Source organism: Xiphias gladius, chromosome 20 (genome assembly GCF_016859285.1).
Source record: "Xiphias gladius isolate SHS-SW01 ecotype Sanya breed wild chromosome 20, ASM1685928v1, whole genome shotgun sequence".
In the NCBI taxonomy this organism is placed as follows: domain Eukaryota; kingdom Metazoa; phylum Chordata; class Actinopteri; order Istiophoriformes; family Xiphiidae; genus Xiphias; species Xiphias gladius.
The window spans coordinates 10,067,941-10,092,481 of NC_053419.1; the positions used below are offsets into that span (position 1 = coordinate 10,067,941).

Below are 24,541 nucleotides of genomic sequence, written 5' to 3' on the forward strand. Positions count from 1 at the left end.
ATTCAACCTTAGTTTAATCAGTCCACAAAACATTTTTCCTGTAGCATCGGAGGGGGGGGCTGGTGCTCTTTGACAAACTTCAGGCTTGTTTGGTTAGCAGCGGCTTCCTCCATGATGTCCTGCCACAGACACCATGCTCCACACACAGGTGCACCATGATTTTTGTATAGTAGACTAATGAACAGAGACTTTAACCAGCTCAAATGATTCCTTTAAGCCTTTAGCTATTCGCTCCAGGCTTCTTTTTACATCACTGAGCATTCTGCGTTGTGCCTTGGGAAACCATGGTGGCTGCGCGCTCACTTCTAGGGAGAGTAGCCACATTGCTAAATCATTTCCATTTATAGACTATATAAATATCTAACGATAAATATATCCTAACCCGTTTGAGATTAGTTTGCTACCCTTTCCAGCATGATGCAAATCAACGATTCTTGATCATAAGTCTTCTGAGAGCTCTTTTTTTCTAAGGCATGGTTCACATCAGCAGATAACTCTCGTGAATAGCAAACTCAAAATGTTTGAGTGCTTGTTATAAATCAAAGTAGCACTAACCCCCACCTCAAATGTAGTTTCCTTGACTTGACTTCAGTTTCACTAACTCCTTACTCCAATTAGCTTTTGTTGATGTCATTAGCCCAGGGATTCGCATAGTTTTTCTAACCTACTCTGTGAATGTTTGAATGATGTATTCAATATGGACATGAACAATACAATGATTTGTTTGTTATTAGTTAAAATGGATGTAAAATGTGTTTTGTGTGTTCATAATTGTGACATAAATGAAGATCTGACCATATTTTAGGACAAATTTATACATAACTGCAGGTAATTGCAAAGGGTTCACTTATACGTTTTCTTGCCACTGTAATTAAGCAGTGTTCAGCATGTTGCTGAACTCGTTGGCAGGTTTTACAGTGGGGTTTTTTTTCGCAGTGAGCTACAATGTCACGGACTAAATTAGCTGCTGGCTCCACAAAAGAGTTTGATGTAGTTACTTTATGGGCAGTGTGTGAAAACAGGGGTTTGCAGTTTTGTAGACAGCACAGGGGTAATCCATCACTGACACACCTTGCTTACAGAGATGATGAACTTAAGTCTCCTTTTGTCTGTATGGATGCAGGCACATTCACACACTCCACACAGATGTGCATCCACGCACTTTGTTAAATTTTTTTTTTTTTTTTTCTGCAGCTGTCTCAGTCCCATTCACAATTAATTCCTCCTGCATTTCCTTTGTGCATTGTATTGTAGGGAAATAGTGTCCATCAACGGCACACTCAAAAATCAACTGCATTTACTATAGATACTGTAAATTTGTCGACTAGCATATTGAATTTTATCACTCGTCCAGTCTGAACACATTACATACTCAAAATCTGCTTAGAATTAGTTTGCAGTATGGATTTGGAGCACACAGACTGTAAACAGTGATGGATGTATACAACAAACAAGTTATTTGGAATAAAAAAAACACCCTCACTATTCACTTTCGTTCTCTCTTTCAAATAAGTTTGGCGAAGCTGGGGGTTCAAACTTGTATACTTGTCTATGCTCATGTTTCTTACCCCATCTGGCTTCTTTTTAGCAGTGTTGGTGAGTACAATGTTACTACTGATAAGAGTGAAGAAACAAAAATAAGATATTTATCTAAAATGACCCCTTACTGCATTTTTGAATTTCACTGAATTATTCTAGTGATCAGTTCTCTTTAAGAAATTCATTGGAAAACAGTGTCATTGCTTGCTGTCTTTGTTGATTCATAGAGTCAATTTAACTTCCCTGCTACCTTTTTAAATTCTTTGATGTCTCCCACTTACCCCTGGCATTACAGTTTAAAACTGTTTCAATAAATTGTTGTTTCTCATCCTCCGTGCTGTTGCCAAGGGTCAGTTTAATTCCCCTGTACACTTTTCCCAAGCCCTCTGCACGGATTGCAAAGCCAACCATGAGGAGGCAAATAACAGCCAGCTGAGAGCTTCACTAAAGCTTAGTCATTCAGTTAATGGGATTTTGTCAGTGTTGTCAATACAGGAGGGATGCCTTGCTATCGATCGCTGTCACTTACCTCTGATGAGTGCTGATCAAAAACCGATTTAAAATCCGCCATCTCTTATTAGCTGTCAGATCATGAGGGAGGAGGAGGCCTTGGTGGAGCTTAGACAGATGAAGGTAGGAGCGAAAGAGAGAAAAAAGACAAAGAAAGACCTCAGGGGAGAAAAGGCCAGACAGAAAGAAAGAGGAAAAGAGCAGTGCTCAGGTTGCAGCTCAGATGTTTCCATCAGTCAGATCTTGTACGGTCCAAAAGCAATCAATGCACTCAGCTGGGCTGCTTTGATTGGCAGCAACTTCAATGGTCTCAAATGGAAATGGAGGTGCGGTACTACCCTTTACATACTCATGGATTTTGTTTTTGCTGGACTGTGTATCCTTACTCATATTATTCTTTGAATTGATCTCATATACATCAAAAATCTATATTATCATCATTATAGGCCTGACTAATATTTATATGACAGTTGTGTCAAATTTAGATCATGACCTGGTAATGAAAAAAACAAACATTAAACACTTGTCTATGTCTTTCAGTTGATCATCTGTGTTTCTGATAAATCAGCAACCCAGCCTCGCAGATAGCAACTTAAATGTCCCTCACCATATGCAGTTCTAGCATAACTGCAAAGGAAAACGATGAAAAGAGCAAGTGCATGAGGTATAAAAAGAAATGAGAAGAGGTGCGTCCTCGTGGCCTAGCGGTCTAAGGCAGTGGTTCCCACACATTTTTGACAGCACTCCGTCACAGGACGTTTTTTTTATAGCACAAATGTGTATTTGAATGATTGTGGTAACTAAGAAAGAGGATCAGTTTATTTTTAATCAGACACTATGTACTATCTATCTCTGTTTTTTGTTTTTTTTTAATCATCTTTGTGTTGGTTGTTTGCACAGACATATACATACACTCACAGACACAACTGTGTTATAACACCTTCGGTACAGTGATTAACCTTAGGGAACACAGAGCTTAATTGCACATATGTGTAAAGACACACAGAATCCACAGACAGTAAACATGAACAGGTGTCAGACCCTCCCAGCCGCTTTGGGATGCTTGGAGTCCTTGAAATGCCTGGGATGACTCTTGAACTCTGTGTCTACTGTTTCCCCTCCAGGACTGGCTGAGCAGGTTTGGCTACCTCCCGCCCCCTGACCCAGTGACTGGTCAGCTTCAGACCAAGGAGGCGCTGACCAAGGCCATCAAAGCCATGCAGAAGTTTGGAGGGCTGAAGGAGACCGGAGTCTTGGGTATGTGGCTGTATTTGTTTGGGGGGGGGGGGTCATGTGGGAGAGTTGGTACTTTTGCTGGATGAAGGCAAAATATATGGAAGAACTAATTAATTAATACATTCATTCCAATCAAGAAAACCAACAACTATAACCTTAGAATCTTACATAGTTTTGAATCAGCACTTCACTGACAGGATTAGCCACTCCTCTTCTCTCCTCTCTTCTTTAGACCAAGCCACACTGGGTCTAATGAAAACACCCAGATGTTCTCTGCCAGATGTGTCTGAGGCTGAGGGGACAACGGGCCGCAGGAAACGAGGCCTCACTCCTCAGAACAAATGGAATAAGAGGCATCTATCCTGGAGGTAGGGAACAATGAGACATACTGTAAGGTCTACTAGACAATATGTTGAATCCACTTTAATTCTGTAATCTACAAATAAGAAAACAGATGGGCCACTCTAGGTTGTTACTCAGTTTGTGGTTAAGTTAGCATCTGGCCAAAGTTTGGATTAATAGTTACATAAATTACATACTAAGTAATAAGTGAAGTAATGACTGTCTGAAGAAGAATTGTCCAGTTGCCATGAAAGTTTGTTTAGTATAATTTGTGTTTCAGCTTTGTTTATTTGTTTCAAATGAGATCAGTTCATCTGAGCTTAATGCAGGTCTGCACAGTCAGATTCAGTCCAGTACGTCACATCAGCGCAGTGCATCTACCTATAAGTCAGAAATCCCATCATGTTCCCTCCATCTGTGCATCCTTTGATAGATTAGATTAGAGGACTTTTCCTCCAGCCAGGAATCTTGTGCTCATCTGATCAATTCTGGCTCAAAGGAAGGGCATTTTGTAAAAGTGGCAAGATCATTAGAGAGACCTTTAATGAACAACAAACACATCAGTTCTCTCATAGGATGTACAGAGATTCCTCGGGACATAGATACTTAATTAAACATACAAAATAAAATGTTGTTTTAATGATTAGAAGTTGGTTACTTCTCAAAATTCCCATAGTATTACATTAAGGTACAGAAAGATTTGTATATATATTAATTAGATCTACTAACAGGACATTATGTAATTTAAGTCCTTGCAATTTTATTGTAATTAAAGGATAAAAACTTAGTAAAACCCATGCAAACTTCTCAAAGCACTCCTGCAACATACAGTAACCCAATTCTCTAAGCTCTCTTAGTTTCCCCACACTATAGCTCAATGCATCACTTCCTTCTCACGTCATTGCCTCCACATTTCACAGAAACAATTCACTGAGCGCGAAGATCAACAGCAGAGAAATGGATATTGCAGGAGGAGCGCTTTGAGAAGTTTCTGTGGATGTTTTGATACATTTTGCCATGACTCTGGCAATCAGTTTTAAACTGCTGGGAATCCAAGCTGACAAAAGCTGCCGTCCTCTGAAAGACGCATGATACAAACTTTTTAGAACCACGTTTCAAGCCTGAGTATTTGTTAAGAGCTAGATTTATGGTGGACTATTCCTTTAATGGTTCAGAAAGTCATATGTGCGATTCCTAAAGAGCAAAGGCTTTGGGGAGGGATGTTTTCCCATGATCAAATGATATGTCCATCTGAGAAACCACAGCATATTGTTAGACAACTGTAGAGGAGGCAGAGAAACATATGAATGGTCTGTGCTGATTCACACACGCCATCAGTCCTGATTCAGCAATGAGCTGCCATAAGCTGGTGTGTGTGTGTTCGTGTGTGTGTTCGTGTGTGCGTGCAGAATATGAATACACATATGGATTGAGAAATAAGGAAAGCCAATACACACACACACACACACACACACACACACACACACAAAGACACACACACACACACACACACACACACACATAAAGTATATACATGTGTGCACATACACACAGGTGTATGTGTATTGTCTCTCTCCTGCTGGGCTTTAACTTTCATTCTCTTGTTTGTACTGCTGCCAGTCATACACCGTGCTCCTGTCAGCTCTCCCCACTCTGAAATAAGACAGACTTGTCTTCTGTCCAGTGAAGCACCTTTGTGTTCAAAGCACTCAGATTTGTAGAACAGTGCACAGGGATAGTTGTGGATTATGTGCTAACTTCAGATCCAGAGAGATTTCCATACGGAGCAGATTTCCTGTAAAGCACCGTAACAAATCACTTATATTCTGCACAGATTGGCCTCCACTGTAATTCTCTGGGTGTTCTCTCTGCCTCTGTTTTCAGTTGATGTTGTACCTCTTGCACAGTCATTCCCTCATTGCTTGGTTTAGAAAATTATTTCTATCATCTAATATTTCATGGTATCTCTGCTTCATTAGATTATATGGGTGAATAACAGGGCTGACAGAATGGAGATAATGCGCAAAGCAGCTAATGAGTCAGATGCAATCTGACAGGCATATTAAATGTTAGTATGCTGATCCATCGCATCAGTCAGATTAAAGAAAAATCTAACTATTTTTATCGCTGAAACATACTGTACATATTCCTTTAATATATCAATGTTAATTATTTCATTGTAAAGCCAGGAAAGTAATATATAAAAACAAAAGAGTTTATTGATGTTTTATTACTCAAATGTAGGTAGTTACTCAGAACAAGTTCCTTTTTTGAATCTTTTAAAACATCATGCTACCCACACAGAGGATGAAATATTGAAAGGATGCATAAAAATAGCTTGGTTTTATATATTGATATCAAGTTCAAACCACAATTGCTGTAGTCCTCTATTGGCATGTTTATGTTTATGTTTTTTTATGTTATTGGAATCCACAGTTTGTTCATAACTGAGTGTATGATCAGTGAATGATACACTAAATTGATATTAATTAGATTCATAATAAGGAAACTGTCATGTTAAGAACATAAGGGCTATGTTAGTCACATTAAGATTGCAATTACTGTAAGAGTTACTTAGTTTACAGAGCTCAGTTACTCATCAGCCTTACTCTTGTCATATCGCACTTTCTGGTTGTTTTCGTCTTTTTAAATCTGTTCCCGTGCCACAGAGAAGTAAAAGTAAAAACATATTAGAAAAATAATGTCAAGTACAGCTCTGGAAGAGGTAGCAAACTGCAAACATGTGCAGGTGCTATTTTGTGAGTAAGTAAGTAAGCCCTTCGCTGCATCATAAAGACATCACTGTGGTAAGCAATGAGCACAAAGTCCCTCTGTTTCCACTGCAGACTACAATACTGTATGTCTTTCCAGGTGTTCCGCTTGAGATCATACCACTCAAAGTCACTGCAGGCATGTAAATACTCGAATAGAATTAGGACTTTCATTTGGGTATTCACAGAGGCAGAGACTTTCAGTATCTGCAGCATTTATAATTTGACTTGTTATTGGAGCCTCTGATCTAGCAAAGGTCTGCACCATTATGTATAGATTGTTTGATTAGAATATCGTACTAACTTACATTAAGGAGCAAAGACTTGCCCACTCATTCCTGATTTAGCTCACCTCAGCATAATTGGCAGTTTCTGACTGACTGGCGCTTTGCACTCTCCTCTGCTTGTTCACACACATCAATCACATCATTATGTTCTGAAATATGCAGAGTAAGTGGTGAATGGTGACTCTCAGCTATTTCATAGAAGGAAGAAAAAGATAAGGGGCTAGGCTGGACTAGGATTAAAGTGATGTGCTTTTCCTCAATAGAAATATAAGTATGATTTTTGTGATGATGTCTGCGAGAGTTTGTGCCAGGGCTGAGCCCTTAATCCCAGTTTAGCTCCTGCTTACCTTTTTCTAGTTCTGTTACACACACACCGATACAGAACACTGCACTCAGCCAAGTATATTACAAACACTAACAGCCGAGTTGTGTAACAACCTACTGTTACCTCATTATCTCATATTGTTAGCCCATTACCACAGCAGACACTATTGCAGTCATTAGCAGCCCAACTGATAACACAAACAGATTGGTGTAGCAAGCTGAGTGGAGGAGTGGAAAAATGGGAAGGAAGATCAGTAATGACAACGAAAAAGAAAGAAAGAAGGAGCAAACATGATGAGGAAGATTGCATCTTTTCTCTCTGAATATCTTTATCCTGATATAGTAAGTAAGTTTTACAAACTTATTCCTGATTAAAAAATCACAAACTCGCGTCTGTCTCTTTAGACTCGCACTGTAAGCTTTCTAATTAAGTAAATGAACTGAGTATGAGCATGAGAAATGTAGGAACATCAAGACGCATTTAATGATCATGAAAATGTATCTAGAACACATGGATGCTGGTCCTCAGTGGCATTTAGGGGTGTATTATTATTGTAACATACCCTGAAGCTCAAAGCCATTGAGACCTGTATGGTGTAGCCATAATTAAGCACTCCAAAGCCAGTGAGAGTTATTTAAAAGGGGTAGAGACACATGATAGCCATAGCTCACAGTAGTTAGTGAGTGTTAAGAAATGCCACAGCTGCATCCATCGATATAAGTAGCTCTGGGACTATAAGAAGTACTAACATAAAGCTGGTAGCAGCACTGGGCAGGCTCTCCACAATATTTAAATGTTTCTTTTTTTCTTTCTCTTATTCCTTTGACAGCTGGGAAGTGGACATATGTTGCTGTGTAGTCATCAGGTGACTGACTTGGACCAATTCCTTTGTTATGTGCAAACTAAGAAAAGCAAGTCGAATTAATTTGATTTCCACATAATGTGACATTTTGACCTTGATCTTAAAGGAAAGAAAATCCAGAGTGGCAGGGCTGAGCTTTTTAAATCGAGAAGTTCCTGTAGCGCCCGGCAAGGTGTAACCAATGACATTTCTCATACCCAGTGAAGAAAGCACTATATATAGGCTATGCCCGAGTTACTGGACTGAAATAATACATTGATACTAAAAGGCTAAGAGTCTACAGCCATGCTAGTAGCTCTGTGAGCCTGTGCTGAGAAATAGTGGTGCTTTGAGCTAAATGCTAACATCAGTGTGCTAACATGATCACAATGACAATAGTAACATGTTAATTTTTAACAGCTCTAATGTTTACTATATTCATCATCTTAGTTTGGCATGGTAGCATGCTAACATTTGCTAATTAGCACCAAACTCAAAGTAAAGCTGAGGTAATGGCACTGATGGGAATGTCATAAAATATGTACTAGAGTATTTGGACAAGTTAAAAGTTTGACCTGATGATAGAGCATAGAGGAAAAGTTAAAGAATCCTCAAAGTTATTAGAGTTCATCCTGAGGGGGACATGAATGTCAGTACCAAGTTTCATGGAAATCCATCCAAGAGTTGTTCAGACATTTCACTCAAAACCACAAATGTCAACCTGCTGACGGCACCAGAGAAAAAGTCAGGGGATCACCAAAGTCATCAGGATGCATTATCCAGGAATCATGAATTTCTGTACCACATTTCATAGCAATCCATTCTTGAGATATTTCAGTCTGGACCAAAGTGATCCAGTCAGTCGACAAACTGAAATTGCTAGAAATCATTCTACTATAAAATGCTTGTGTAAATATTAATGAAAAGACAAGAAATCCTGAAAACATTAGGTACAGTGTAAGATGTGCACTGCTGTCTTTTAACTGAATTAAACAATGAGGCACATGCTTCATTGGACTTTTTTTTTGGTAACGATAAACACTAAAAATGTAAGCTTCCTTGTAGATATTTTGACTCATCTTTACCGTTGACAACCTTTTGTGCTCCTACAGATGCACCCATAAGAGGTTTGTTGATTCCACTCATGGACAGGCTCATGGCACACAAAACACTCCTAAATTGGTATTCCATTATTCATAATGGAAAGTCCAGCTACATCACCCTTAATGGAAAAAAAATTGTGTAGGAATAGTTCGAGAAACAGGAACTGCTGTTATTTCTTGCTTCAGTATTTGAAATAATTACCATTTTTGGAAAAACATTCTTGTTTACATGCAGTTGCAGGTACACATCCCTGCCTCGATCTATTTGAATCAGTTATATTGGGTAATAGATTCTTGAAATCTATTACCCAAACTCAAGCATATAGCCTTGAGTTTGCCTTATATATATATATATATATATATATATATATATATATATACTGTTTTAGAGGTAACTTTATTATTTGTCAATCACAGCTCCATCCATTTGTCTGTCTGTATCACAAAACAGTTCTGCCACACAGAGTTTATTGACATCTTGCTACATAATTCCAGGATACTGAAGTCCTCTGCGTTTATCTCCCTGCTGCGATTTGAGGCTGACATTTCTTAGGGGAACCTTAAGATTATCTATAATGCGGTTATTGAGTGTCATCTTATAAGGACCCATCTTATTTTTATCCAGATTTCACACCACCATCTCAGCGTGGTGACTATAATAGTCAGAATAGACTGAGAATGAGGGAAAGGGGAGACACAGACTGGAAAAGGGAGAAACAGATTTGTGGAGAGAGGGGAGACTCATGCAGAGCCTTTTAATTTAGCGTTTTTCATCTTTAGCCTGAACGGCATGACATGTGTGCATGCTTTTGTGTTTGTGTGTAAGTGAAGTATGAGGAGTTTGGGGTAAGACATAGCATGAGTCTCTTTCAGCAAGCTGTTTTCATGTATGTGAGCGCGTTTGAGTGTTTGTGCCGCTACACGTTTGTATCTACAAATGCATTCGAGCAAACGAATCACCGTCGGCATATGAGCTTTCAATTTGCAAGGTAATCAGCTTATGTCTACAGAGGGTAGCGGAGCACAGGAGGTGAATATTATTTGTGTGTGCATTTGTGTATGTGTTTGTGTGAATATGTGTGCGTGCTCATGTACTTTTTAGCATCACTTTTGATGTCAGCTCATGTCTCTGTGGAACAGCAGAGCCACAGGACGTAAGAGCCTGCTGAGAGGCTGAAGGTGGGAGACAGCAAAAGAGTCTCAGAGTTTTCTTGATCTGTTTCACTCCCCTCTCTCCATCCTCCTCTACTCTCCTCTCTGCCTCTCTTCATCTGAATCATCGCTCAGAGTCCACATGTGTAAGAGGTCTGTAAGATGTATGTGGAACTTAAAAGTCACACAAGTGAAATGTAATAGGAGAATGTGTGTGTTTGTGTGTGTGTGTGTGTGTGTGTGTGTGTGTGTGTGTGTGTGTGTGTGTGTGTGTGTGTGTGTGTGTGTGTGTAAACATTTGTGTTTTTCCATATCAGCTTAAGTTCATACAAATGTAGCACACACACATTTACCTACACATAAGCCTAGGTTGCTCTTACTCATTTGTCAAATGAAGAAGGAAATCACGCCATGGAATTAAATAGGTCGAGAAGATGAAGTCCACCTTAATCAGCCTTCTGTCCATCCAACTAATTTCAAAGTCTATTAAATCACTTCTCCCTAATCTTTGGTGCAGGAAGCAAGATGGATTGCAGACCTGTTTCTTGCTCATCCCTATACTCTGCCTTTGGTCATTACAAGTGAAAGAGTGACCGGAAATATGACTTTTAATGGAACTGCACATAGAGCCGAAATGAATAACCTTTTCTTGCCTGCTTCATTACCTGAAATTATGTTTGATTTACAGCAAATATGGCAGCTTTGTCATTTAAGGTTGTGTGGAAACCTGCTGTTGAGGAATCAACCAACACAAAACTTGCTAACTCAACATTTGTCAATAGTAGAGTATGGAACGTATCTCCAGCCATGCTGCTGGATTCAGGACAAATTAAGGCAAAGCCATAATTTCCCAGCTCAGGATCCCCATAATTGACATCTATAGTATATTCGATGATTCTTTCATTCAGTGCTAATGCAGGAAGTGATGTGCCCTCTATGCAGCGATATTGAAAGTTATGGTGTGGAGGTTGCCTGGGCATGTAGCACATCCATCTTTTATGCAGGAGACCAGAGTTGGCATCCCATCATAGACCCGCAATTAACATTTGCTTTTTTATTAAGCATAACCAAGCTCATTCCCTAACCTTAGCCAAGCTATTTAGTTGCCTAACCCCAACATTACCTTAGCCATAGTTTATCTGCCATGTCCACCATCTTTCCCTAACCATAGCCATACCGAAGCTGCCTTGCACAGATATTGAATACAAGCAAATGTATATATCCCCCCATGGGACATGCCCGCTTCACTTTTGCAAATTCCAGTTTTGTTCTCCCTACTTTTATAGTTTTATAGTTCTACTTTAAATGACTCACTAAAATCTTTCTAAGCTTGGCCCTCTTACTGGCCAGGCAATACAGTATATTCCATATGTTAGTGTGTTCTAACAGAAGAAAACTTTAAGGAAATCTTGTTGCCCCGGATTTTATCCCTCAGGCTATGTACATGCTGCCCAACCCATTTAAGGGAGCTTGTTTGGTCTGTATGCAGCCAGACAGGAGGCTCTGAAGGCACCACTCAGGACTGAAAAGTAAAAAAGCAGAAGCCATTTTAGAAAAAGCCTCTGTAATGAGGAACATTTTTTGGCGGGTAAGGAAAAGACAACATCAGATACTCTGTCAGAGATGGAAATCTGTCTTTGTGATCACTGATCCCTCTGAGTGTAGTAGTCTGGAGAAAAGCTGAAATTTAAGGAACTTGTCATTATTATGGAGAACAAACGGCGTAGTTCTGACTATAGTTAGAACTGTGGAATATGAAGCCATAGGGAGCTGTCAAAAATATTTCTGAAATATGAGAGTTTCTGTGTTTTTGCCTTTTAGCTGCTCTTTTTCTCACCCTCCCTCATGTTAGGTCTCTGTTTTCCAACTTATTTTATCTTTCTTTCTCCTCCTCCTTCGTTATCTACTTCTTGCCTAAATCATCCTGTTCATTCTCTCCATGTTTTCTCATTCTGTCGCCTGGACATGCAGTGAGTTCTTCTGAAATAAAATAGAGGGTGTCATACAGCCATCCAACCTTGCTCACCTGAATTACAGCTTGAGTTGTTTGTGGAAGTTTAGCATTAACTTTCAAACCTCTGTGAGCTGTAAGCTGTCAGGCTTGGCACAAGTCCTACAGAGCCAGTCTTAGTGATCAGAGTACCGGACAAACATTCCCAAGTGTACTCGTTTTTCACCAGGCTGATTGCACCTCAGACTCTGTGGTCTCTTGGTACGGTCATTACAAATTAAACAAATCTGAATTATACTGGGAAATGCTTGAAATGGACAGTAAACGTTGAAATCATATATAGCACGAAGATTATGGCATATGAGATGAGCAGCCCAGTATCCCTAGAAAATTGAGATTATATTGGATGAATCTGTTTTGAATCTTTAACAATGCTGATGGTTAAAGCCTAGCTTTAGGTGTTCACCATTAATTAGGTTAGAAAAAAAACAAAGATAAATGAACCTTTGAAACTATCACTACGAACCACCACCTGTGGTACCACCACCGTGACCACAGATCCCAGGCGGGTAAAAGAGCAAAAACAAAAAAACTGTGGTGGTGACGCTCCAGTCAGAGGGGGGAGTCACCAGTGCTCAGCAAGAAGTCCTTAATAATAAAGAATTCAAGTATGAATTGAAACAAATGTCAAACAAATGTTTTGTTAAACAGAATAGTGGCTTCCAAGAAGCCAGATTTAACATGAGATAAAATGGGAATGACAAAGTTCTTTCTATGAACACGATTGTTTGTATTGACAGAACTTCAGTCTCTGAACTTATTTGTGACCTAAATGTTTAACATGATTGGCATGGACTAAGTTTGTCAGCCCCATAGCTGGATGGGGCTGGATGGGGCTGATCAAAAATTACAAGGTGTTTTTGGGATAATATCGTTGTGGAGTGAGATTTGTAAATGCACCGTAAAGGGGAGAGGGGGGCAAGCATTACAGCTACACCTGAAGATATCAGTCCTGGCCGATTTGGTGACACACATGGTTACTGGTGGTAACCACAAGTGCCGTTTTTTTATTACTACAGGTCTCAGAGTTCTGCGTTCTGATTTCATGCTTGAAATGGTATGAAAAGTTTTCCAAACATCAGCAGGGCACCAAAAAAAGGGGTTGGAGGTGTGTACCCTGTGCACCCACGCTCAGCTCTTCATATAACAGCTCAGTCTGACTGCTCCTTCTTGTTCAGTTCATCAAGTGAAATTTAAAACTGATTTGCTGTCAAAAAATATCCACAATTACCATGTCAATAAAGCCAATAAAGGCTAATCATAATCCTAATCCTATCTGTAATTTTATATAGTTTAATTAAGATCTGTTCACTGAGTTTGATACTACTCTGGGAATTGTAAATGATGAGGCTGATATCAGTGGAATAACAGTAAAAACAGTAACGTTGGATTACATACATGCAATACATGCATTTGGTAATTTGAATCCAGCGCGGCAATGGTGGACCACACCACCAACAATGAAAATAACTAGAGGTAATTACAAACAGCTAGGCGAGTGTGAACAGCTTGAATGACTTGCTGGGAAAAAATGCAGACCATAAATAGTATGAAAAAACCAGGTTTGATTTCATGAAAATCTTAAGGATGATCACTTAAAGACACATTGTTCCTTAATGAACCAGGTTTATTCAGTTTTAGGTATGCTCCACATTTTACACCCCGGTCATTATGCTCAACTGAAATGGCCTGTCCCCCAGTTTTAGAACCATTGGATTTAGACCAAGTTGGCCATTTTCTGTTGACATTATAGAGATAAAATCACATAATATGTGATATAGAAATATTCCGATTTTTAAAAAATGGATTAAACACCAACCAAACAGAAAAACAGAGTGGTGTCCCTTGAGTTAGAGAGAATTAATTTATATGCCATTTTATTCAGGATTTACTGAGTGCACTCACCTCTAAATCTCCCTACAGAGTTTTTTTCTCAGTTTCCATTGCCTTTTTCATGCACATTGCAGTATAAATGAGCAATGCAGGTTGTCTGACAGATGGTCTTTTTTGTTTTGGTATGGGTACATGAAGAATCGGTGGTCTCCTGGGGTTGTCTTACACCAGAATTCCAATATTTGCTTACCTGTTACACAGTGTGTTGTGAATTTTATTTCCATCTTCCAATATGTTCACCTTTCAGATTCAGAGCCCAGTAAAGTCTGTGTGTCCTTGTGGAATTCCGGCTTGCCGCGTAGTATTAACCTAGTCCTCAAGTCTGTCTATGACAATCAATATGTGAATCAATATCCATGTCTTGTTTGATGCAAGTCATGACACTTGAAAAAGATGTCAAGATTATCATTAAAATCTCGCTGTGCAGTGCATAGAGTGCACCCTAGCATCATGTGCTACTAGGACAACCTTGAACACCTACAAAATGTTATTATATACAATATGTTAGTGGGAGAAAGTCATTTGAAAAAAGGGAATTTCCTGTACTATAGAGCACCTTCATTGTGTTAAGTGTTTTGCAGCAATTAATTATACAAATCATTCAGTATTGTTACTCTGTCTGTTCAGCATAGATTTATTATATAAAAAAGGATGCTCTGTCAGTATCCAACTGTTCATTTTGACCTGATTGGTAGCAGAATGTAAGATAGTTGTGGTGGTAAGACGAGGCAGCTCTCTCGAGGCTTCCCACAGATGAACACTGATTGAATTTCCTTGCCTGCAATGGCTAACACACTTCTTCTATTTAGACAAACTGCTCTTGTGGGGAGGAAGTAGGGAAGTGCGTCATGTAAAAACAGCAGAGCAGGAGGAGGCAAAGACTCATGGGTGGTGATAGAAGAAGGTGAAAGAGAGGAAGAACAAGAAAATAGAGAAGGAGCGGGGTTAGACAAAGTTAACATGATGTCTGAGTGGTTCCCTGTTTATTCTTGGCCTGTTTTACTTTGGCTGTCAGAAAGAAATAGCTTGAATGATGTTAAAATGATGTGAGGAAGGAAGAAAAATAAATAAGGAGGAGAGAAATGGAAAAGCAAATGAGTTGTTCCTGAAAGCTGATGCAATAATCTGCCAATTCACATTGTACTCTCAACTTATCATTAGTATATGTGAGCTACAGGAGCAACTAAGCATGAAATACAACAACCAATGGAATGACATAAAATGCTGTGTGAGTGGAAACAGGAATTTTCATTTTCATGCAGGTCTGTCCAAGTGGTAGACATAGTTGACCTTTATGCTTTTATCCTTTTATGCAATTCAGAGCTCACCATCCTGCTCTTATCCTGCCAGTATCTACTGAGTACCAACCCCTCCTGTTTCCTTTTTTCCCTCTTTCTGTCTCCTGTGCTCAGCCCTCTCTTTTCTACGTTTTTAACTCTCTTGTCTCTTCATGTTCATCTCTGATGTGTCACCCTTGTACTTGACATACTACTCCTCTTCATTCATCTCCTACAACAGATTTTACCTCTCTTACCCTTTCCTCCTTTAATTTCCTTTTTTTTCTCTTGTTTCATGTCCATCATCATTTTTCCTCTTCTCATTTTGCCTGGCTCTTCTCTCTTGTCTTCACTTTTACTTTGTTCTTCTGTCAGGACTCCTGTACTTCCCTCATTACCCACCTCTTCCCCGCTCCCGACCCCCCCCCCTCCATGTCCTTCTCCTCCCCCTCATCGCCTCTTCTCTCTCCTTATTCTATGTAATATATTCCTTCTCTCCCCTCCTTCTCTCAGAGTCAGGACCTTCCCTAAGGATTCGGCCTTACTGGGCAGGGACACTGTTCGAGCCCTGATGTACTACGCCTTGAAGGTCTGGAGCGACATCGCACCACTTAACTTTCACGAGGTGGCCGGCAGTGATGCAGACATTCAAATCGACTTCACTAAGGCCGACCACAATGACGGATACCCCTTTGACGGGCCAGGGGGCACCGTGGCACACGCATTTTTCCCTGGAGAGAGGTTCACAGCTGGGGATACACACTTTGATGATGATGAGGCGTGGACCTTCAGATCACCAGGTGAGGCACATTGCAGTCAGCTTTAGTAAACCAGTCTGTGCTTGTACAAATGTATAGCATCCATTTGGTGCCGTCAACACAGACTGAAATAAACTCTATTTTCCATTTACAATATATCTATATACTCTAAAATATAACATCATTTGCTATTACTTAATGCTTATGTGTTTAGGTGAATCTGTATAAAGTGCAGAACTTAATTTCTTTATACCTTTGACCGATTCAGCTAATTGTGTACATGCTGACATCATAAAGCATCTACAAAATAGTGAAAATTGTTGTTAGTGATATGTGTGCACTACCCTGAGTAACCAGGACATTGTTTTTTTAAAGCAAAACTGCTCTAGAGTAATGCTAAAATCTTTAGTAGATCAAGGATTAAATCAGATGACAGAAAAGTAATCCCAATCCCAAAAAAAAATATCAAATACCTAAACTTCTTCATCAGTCAAAAATATCCAACATTGCCTGGTTCCAGTTTCTGAAATGTAAAGATTTGCTGCTTTACTTTAAATCATCCATTCATGCATCAATTAGCTAAACTGCTTATCCTGTGAGGGTCGCGGGGACTGTAAATCATATCACTGTAAATTAAATATCTTTGGTTTTTGTTTTGAAAACATTTTTTTTTTTTTGCATTTCGGTAACCAAACAATTGATCCAAACTGTTGATTGAAAAAAATATAAAATGCTAGATTAATAAATATTCATTAGTCACAACACAAAATATTATTTTTTACACATCAAAAATAGCAAAATCTCATAAGCTTGTCGGATAAACCAAAACTATTTTCTTTTTCTTTCTTTTTTTTGGGGGGGTGAACTGAACCTTTATTATCATTATAAAATTATATATAATATATATATATGAATATTTGACCTGAGCCATATTAAATATTAAATTGCATCATTATTAAGTCTGTCTTTATCATAGTTATGGGCACACAGGGTGTGTTTGGCCCTTTCCAGTGAAACACATTTTATTCAGTGTGTATTTTCTTTGAGTTGAGCGGGCTAATAGATCCTGATTGTGATCTTGCCAAATTTCTTTCATCAAACCGCTTTCAAAGAGCTTGATTACTGGCTGACGGAAATCTGCGAGTTTGAAATGAGGACAGGATGACAGTGGCTTTAAATGGAATTAAATCAGCTCTGCTAATCAGAAATAGACAAAATTTATATTGGAAATATCCGTCATTCGTAGACAGCTCAGGAAAACGCAAGCAGTGCTTTGGAGTTTTGGACTCACATTCACTGATTCATTAATTCACTTGTTCACACATTCACTCTCTCACAATACGATATTTATCTTCTCTGCAGAAATCATCATTTACTCGCCTCCTCTTTGCACTTTTGCTGAACTGTGTGTGTCCTTGTTATCTTATGAATAAATGTGAATTCCAGAGTCTCTGCTGTGTCTGTGTTCACTCTGGTGCAAATGGAATAATTGGTGGCACAGCAGGAACATTTTTCAAAAATTGGCCAAATGGTCACATCCTCTAAACCTCAGCGGTCTTGTCACTTAGCATAACCTCATTTTCTCCCCACTGTCGTTTGCTTTTTTTTTTTTTTTTTTTTTTTTCAAAAAGGAAGGAGGGAGGTGGTGAGCAGAAAAGGGCGGGGGAGCCTTATAAGTCCACTCATCCAGATGAAATGAGCGGATGGAGTGATCTAGTCGCGCTGAATGCATCGTCAGGCAGAGGCTGTCTCAGCACGGTCACATGAATGATAGCATAAATCATTAACTCTACTTTTCTTGGACTTGCTTTCTTTATTCCTCCTTTCATCCGGATGACTTTGCTTAAAATCACAACCCCCACTCAGGTTCTACTTACTAGGAAATTGTCATTGGATGTGGCAAATTCGCTGAGCTCTAGCAGTTAACTAGGTCTAACAAGTCTAAAATAGTTTGACCTAGTAACTATTAGATTAGTAGATTATAGGTGATGTGAAATTAAGTTAAAGATGGTATTATCTCAAAACAGAGTGCAGCCGCAGCTGAGATAGCATGCATCAGCTTTTTTAGGTTGGGTTATAAAGCAAAGGTTTGCTAGGCGAGTGGCCTGAGGATGTAATCCCGAGTGAGTTAATTTAGCATCTAAATTGCTGTGTGAAGTGGCATGCTTTTCAAATGGTTGGTTTATAGGAAGTAAAAATTGATGGACACAGCCTGCCCAATTCTCACATTGGAAAAGTGTGGGGTGTGGAAGTTTTTGACACTGTCAGACATTTCAACAAGCACTTATTTTGAAGCATACCGGCCCTATTGCAGGTTTTTTTCCACTAAGTTCCCCCTAAAGTAAATTACAAGTCTCCGTTTGACATCACATCGGCAAACCAGCCCTAAGCTGAAATGGTTTGTACGAGGAGATTGGACACTACATTTTGGGTGATACATCTGCTGGTGTCTTCTCCATTTTGTTTAGAATGAAGTTTTCAGATTTACAAAAAGTGAATCGGTGTCAGTCACAGGCACACAGATATGTGGTTGCTGTTGTAGGCTCATGTGTTCCATTAACTTTGATTTTTCTAATTATATGTGCTGCTTGTGGGGGACAGTGATGTGTCGGTGGCAAACGAGTCAGCTCTATGAGCCGGCTCCCTCACGTGAATGATGGGAGCCTGTTCCCGCCTGATAGCCGTTTTTTTTTCTCTTTCTTTTTCGTGAATCATTACAAGACTGAATAATAGGATAATAATGATAATTACAATGAATAATTTAAGTGATATATGTACACACATACCTATCATAGGACAAAACATTGCTAATTTTGGCTGAATTATAAAAGCTCTTATTGCTGAGCTGAGGCAAATTATAGTCTTTGTTTCTATACATTTGAAAATAGTACCTAAGCAGGGCAAGAGTAATTGTTACTGCCATGCTGTTTATACCACCATCTGCTGAAAACTCCCCAAAGCCAATAGATGAAGTGAAGTGGTGCCAAAAAGTTTGTGATATGTGGGGTTGCCATTACTCCTCCTCTGGTTCTAAGTGACACCTTTTTCCTTCCAGGAGAAACAAAATTGCAGGACTTGGCAGCCTATACCTATTTCTAACTACATCTCTTTCTCACCCTCAAATATCCCAAATAGAGTCATTCCTGGATGAGAGAGGAATATTTAACAAAATCTGACGTGAATACCTCCTCCTGGAAGCAAAACCGGGAGAAATCTGTAAGCAAACAACATTTCATGAAGCAGCAGCACTGACATTATGAGGGATTTTTCCACGCAGACATAATGACAGTAGGCCTTTACACCATGTGATTTTCTGGCCTATGTGTACATTATCTTGTGCAATGCACTGTACGGAACAGCTCGATTACAGTACATGCACATTACGCACCAATACTTTATTTGATAATGCTTCATTCCGAAGAAGGTGCCTCTTGTGGGCCATTGTCAGGAGGAATCCTGAGAACAAGCATCTAAGCAAATGATCGGTTTTTGTAATATAACATGTATGTGGATTCCTTTGTCACATTGTACTATTTATATTTACATTGTACTAATTATTTCATAAATACTGTCTATAGGAATATGTATGGGGAGTATAATATTATATTTGTGCTGTACTGAACTCGGCACCATAAGCATTTTAGGTTACTTTTTATAACTGTACACACATGACAAACTCCTGCTTTTGATGTGTGGTGTGGTCATCTTGGTACTAGTGTCATGCTTATTTGCGTTTTGCTCAGGTTTTTCATATAACATCAAAGACCTGCCTTTTGTCATTATATGATTTACCTGCTTGCCACTGACAATGAAGAAGACCGCTTTTCCACCTCCATGGCACAAATATTTTGTGGGTAAGTTCAGTGCGTCTTCTGGTATCACTGACGAGTGACGAGGGTGAACGTCTAAACTGAATAAGCTGACGGGATATTGCATCTCTGTCGTACTGGGTCGGTGAGGGTTGATTACACCCGCTATGTCAGTAAGCCCCCCAAATGACAGGGAGTTATGGTAACGAGGCAGACAGGGCCGGTAAAAACCTAATCGCCTTTTTTTTTTATCGATCCACCGGCCCACTGATGCGGCAGCCAACTGGGATTTGTCCCAGTATGCTTGATGGCCAGGACACCACTGTGTTTAACTGTTGTACACAAGACAAGTGTATAGAAAGATCAAGAGCTCCATAGTGCATTTTGACCTCATGTGTACACCTCAGCCTGAAGGATGGAGGGTACATACTGTGTGTGTGTGTGTGTGTGTGTGTGTGTGTGTGTGTGTGTGTGTGTGTGTGTGTGTGTGTGTGTGTGTGTGTGTGTGTGTGTGTGTGTGTGAGGCTGTCTATCCCAGCTGGTGAATTTGTGATGGGGCCAGGACCTGCATGGATCTCCCTCCTTTGTTTTGCGCTGTCAGGGCTTTGAACCATATGTCACAGGACAGCAGCTCAATCTGCTCCAATTAGACCTCCCACCAGGCCGCAGCCGTGGCAGGACAGGACGATGCTGTATTGTTGCCGGTTTGTGTGTTTGAATAAGCGTATGTGGCAGTGGGGGGCAGCAACAGCTGCAGAGATATAGGTTTGGTAAATGACAGCAGGGAGTGCAATAGGAAGGGGTCAGAGGTGCGACCTGGTCTTATATGACTGTAATTTGTGTGTGTCACATAATAATAGACAATAATAGTCTGCCACTGTCATAGTGCTTTCCAAAATACAGTTATTCACAGGTCCTGACAACCACTAAGCTGCAGTAAAAATTGTATTGAAGATTCAGTGTTTGTACTTGTGACTAAAAGTTTTCGCTATTTTAGCAAAGTTATTGCCCTTTATATGTTTTTAAATGCTAATTTTGAAGATGCTTTTGACTTTCCTAACCACAAATAGCCATGAATAAGGAATGGAATTACTAGAGTAAAGTGGCCTTCGATGTGGCAGAAGGTAAAAGTATGGACGGATTCTGTGGATCATCATACCTTGTTGGATGGTCCTGTATTCAAAGATGCTTTTTTCCTTTATTGTGATAAACCCCCTCAAGGGTGCGTCGGACTTTTTCATCTGTAAAGCAAGCACATAGTGCTATTTTTAACTTTTAAATCTCCTGAAGACAAAAAAACTATCCTCAGATGTCTTTAATCAGCTCCCCAAAGATAGCTACAGACCTGGTTGAATGCTCTGTTCTTCTGTGGTGTTAGCGTGCAGGAATTTGATGCTTTGTTTAACCGCCGAGTTTGCCTTCTCTACAACTCTGAGGCTTCTCGACTGACGCAATGAGGCATAGGGAAAAAGTTAATTAAACAACTCTTAATTTCTTCATGTCACACTCTGCCAGCTTCACCTTGCTGCTGTCTCACAACTTCTTCCTCCAGTGTCATCAGCTTGTCTTTAAGGCATTGTTTAGCCGATATGTCAGTATCTGCTTCTATAGATAGTATAGTATAGTTCTGCTTGTGAGACAGGTGGTGTTAAATTCTGCCCGGCGTAGCTCTGCTCCAACAAAGCTTCTGATTCATAAATTGTTGTTCTTAGCAAATTTTTCAAAAGCATGGTAATCCCTTGAGAAGGTGTAAACTTGTAAGGTCAGCCCAGAATGTAAAAAGTGGACGCTGGTGCTTCAGCGGATTGTAGACCTCTGTAATCATCTTTAGAAAAATGAACCTTATCAGGCAAATCCGTAGCTGAGTAATTGCCTCTGTTAATTCCCTTCCCCCATCTCCCGGTGCATTGTTCTCAGCAGGAACCTAAATCTGGGTCCGCTAAGGCCATCCCCTAATGTGTGTGATGATGCTGAATAGTGGAATATTAAGCACCACATTTAGGGGACCAGTTCACCCCTGCTGTGTGATTGATGGTCCTGGTGTCCATTAGGAGTCATGAGGGGCGGAATCACGGTGAGATCAAATAAGTGGAGGTCTGGACGTGCTGTTTTTGCCTTGACAGGCAGCAGATTGCTCCTATTAATTATCACTCTGCCCGCAATCTGCTTCTGCTAACTGATTACCCTGACTAAAACAAAAGCATCATTAAGCAGGTGAATTTTTCATGACATTCAGTTTTTCTGTGCACGCGCTCCTGTGGTGTGCATGCAGCCTTGTGTGTACTGTTTGTGTCTCGCTGAGGACGCCCTACTCGGTCAGAGAAAAGAAACAAATGAGGGCTATGGGAGGCAGAGTCGTCAGTTTAATGTTTCTGTATTATCATTCTGATAAACTTCTTATATCAGATAATATGAGTTTAATGTTAATGTTTACATAGGTAAAAATTATGCTATGTGGACACCTGTATGTTTTGATTTTTTTGAAAGGCAACATTTATGAATCCCCAATCTGGCAACAAAAAAGGTAGTGAACTGTAGTTGTAGACCTTCATTGGGCATTCTTGGCTGTGACCTAAACGTTGCTTTTTTAAGGGATTTAGCACTGACATTTTCGCAAGTTCACTAGTTCAGTTTGAATCTTGAATCCTTCATCATAAAGGTCTACCAACTGAAACTTTGTCACAATATAAAGTGAGATCAGGCAACAAACAATGTGCATGATTTCTGTTTTTTCTGGTACGTGAACACTTACTAGTTACTTGTGTGAAATTTTTTGCCAGGGAACAATTAAGGTTATGGGGCCATTGACAGAATAGAAAAATGAAAATTTTTTCACTGTCCTTGTCGATCTGTCCATCTCTCTGCGATCCCCTGATCCAAACCTTAGCGACTTTGCATAGAAGAGAGTCACCAGTATTGCCATGCAAGTGTGAGGTCGGGCTTTCCCTCTACAGACACACCTCTCTATGCGTCTCATTCAATTGACTGGCGGGCAGCTGAGACAGACGCGAATGAGCTTCTAACTTTCTCTCTGAGTGATCGTTTTACAAGTAAATATAGCCGAAATCACAGCACAGCCCTTGTCTTTAGCTCATGTGCATGGTGATTTTGTCATGTCGCGGTTCTAAAATCAGGATTTTAGCAGTGCAGAGCATCAGCTTGGAAATGTTTCGGAAGTGACTGCTGGTTAACATGTAGTCTTAATCGGCTTCATTTCAGTCACTGTTTCATATTTGTTCCACTGTCTGACAACAAAAACAGAAAAAACATGTAAATGAGAAGAGCTTTATTGGGAATTCAGCTGTATTAAAATATTGTATATGTGAGAACAAAGAATAGGAGAGAAGCAAACAGATAAAGGGCTGAAACCGGCTGACACTAGGTAGAATGCAAATACGACGCGTATTACATAATCTAGCGAGATTTGGTGACTTTTAGAGCAGGCTTGAGATACTTTCTATTGAAAGTAGTTGTTTAAAGTGGTTCCACAACAATTTTCAACTACGTCCTCAATTTTGCATATTTACCGTACACGGTGCAGCCATAGCCTAGTTTTTTACCTAGTCTTGTTTATCAGTAGAGGAGAGGGGAAGTTGTGTAGTAGGGTGCAGCTACAGCCTCTAAAAGAACAGGTAAAATGGCAGAATCATTGCTATATGGGGAGAAAGGTTGACTTACACTCTCTAGGTTACATCATGCTGTTCCATGTTACTATCATAAAGCATTTTTAAAGTGTAATATAAAGGGGTTTTTTTTTTCTTTAAACTCACGCTTTGTACCACATCACATCCAGTCTCTGTCCTGGGTTTCACACAACTACCTTTCTAGACTGACTGCCTAAGGCAACAGAGCAGACAATAACAACATTTTCAAGTACATACAGAATAGAAGACCTAAAGAAAATTATGCTGCAAACAATTCAAACCCAGAAAATAGTAACAGGACCAGAATCCGGGGACATTAAACGAACCACAAAGGTAGAAGAGGTATGAGCAAAAGAAGAGCAGAATGATGGAGCTCTGCAACAATAAACTTTGTCATCTAAGTACTCTAACTTATTTTTTTCTTTCACCTTTTCTGTGAACTCAAGTGAATATGACATGACGTGTTCAACTTAGTTTTCATGACATAAGTCGAGGCTGTGTTCATGTACCTCCGGCGGATAAACACGTAAACACGCAGCTCGGTTAGGGCTCACTGAGCATACAGGGGATCTCTGGAGGGAACTGTATGTTGGTGGGTTATGCGTGGTTGCCGTAGTGGCCGTAGAATCTTACAACTTAAACACTTTTTTTATGCCATTACTCTTAAGTAACAGTTCATATTGGGAATTTGAGATAAGATAATATAGCTATTGTCTATTTATGTTCTCTCAAACTGATGAGATTTATTTTCTCCAGCTTAGTATTTATGATATGATATGATCCTAATAAAAAAAAAGGGCTAGAAAACTACTTGAAATTATTCAGCTGCAAGATGTAATAGTTGACCACTGTATTACGAGGGCACGTCAAATGTAAAGGCTGCTTCTAAAGGCTGCTTCTTTCCATTTATGGCACGCTGTACTTGTTAAAGTTTACCCATGTACTGGCCAGGGTAAATACATCACACCGTAGCAAAATAAATGGTGCACCTTGACTGATCTGTATTCATTGAACAACAAATTATGTTTATCTGGAGAAGTGGA

At 39.7% G+C, this 24,541-nt stretch overlaps 1 protein-coding gene across 2 annotated transcripts in view; it reads left to right on the forward strand.

Annotated features, from left to right (window-relative positions):
• mmp17a (matrix metallopeptidase 17a) overlaps positions 1–24,541 on the forward strand; it is a 60,362-nt gene that overhangs the window by 19,822 nt on the left and 15,999 nt on the right. For both annotated transcript variants that reach the window (XM_040156652.1, XM_040156653.1), the window contains 3 exons: positions 3,174–3,306; positions 3,518–3,653; positions 15,801–16,087. In XM_040156652.1, the coding sequence (XP_040012586.1) occupies positions 3,174–3,306; positions 3,518–3,653; positions 15,801–16,087 (556 nt within the window). The remainder of the gene's footprint in view (positions 1–3,173; positions 3,307–3,517; positions 3,654–15,800; positions 16,088–24,541) is intronic.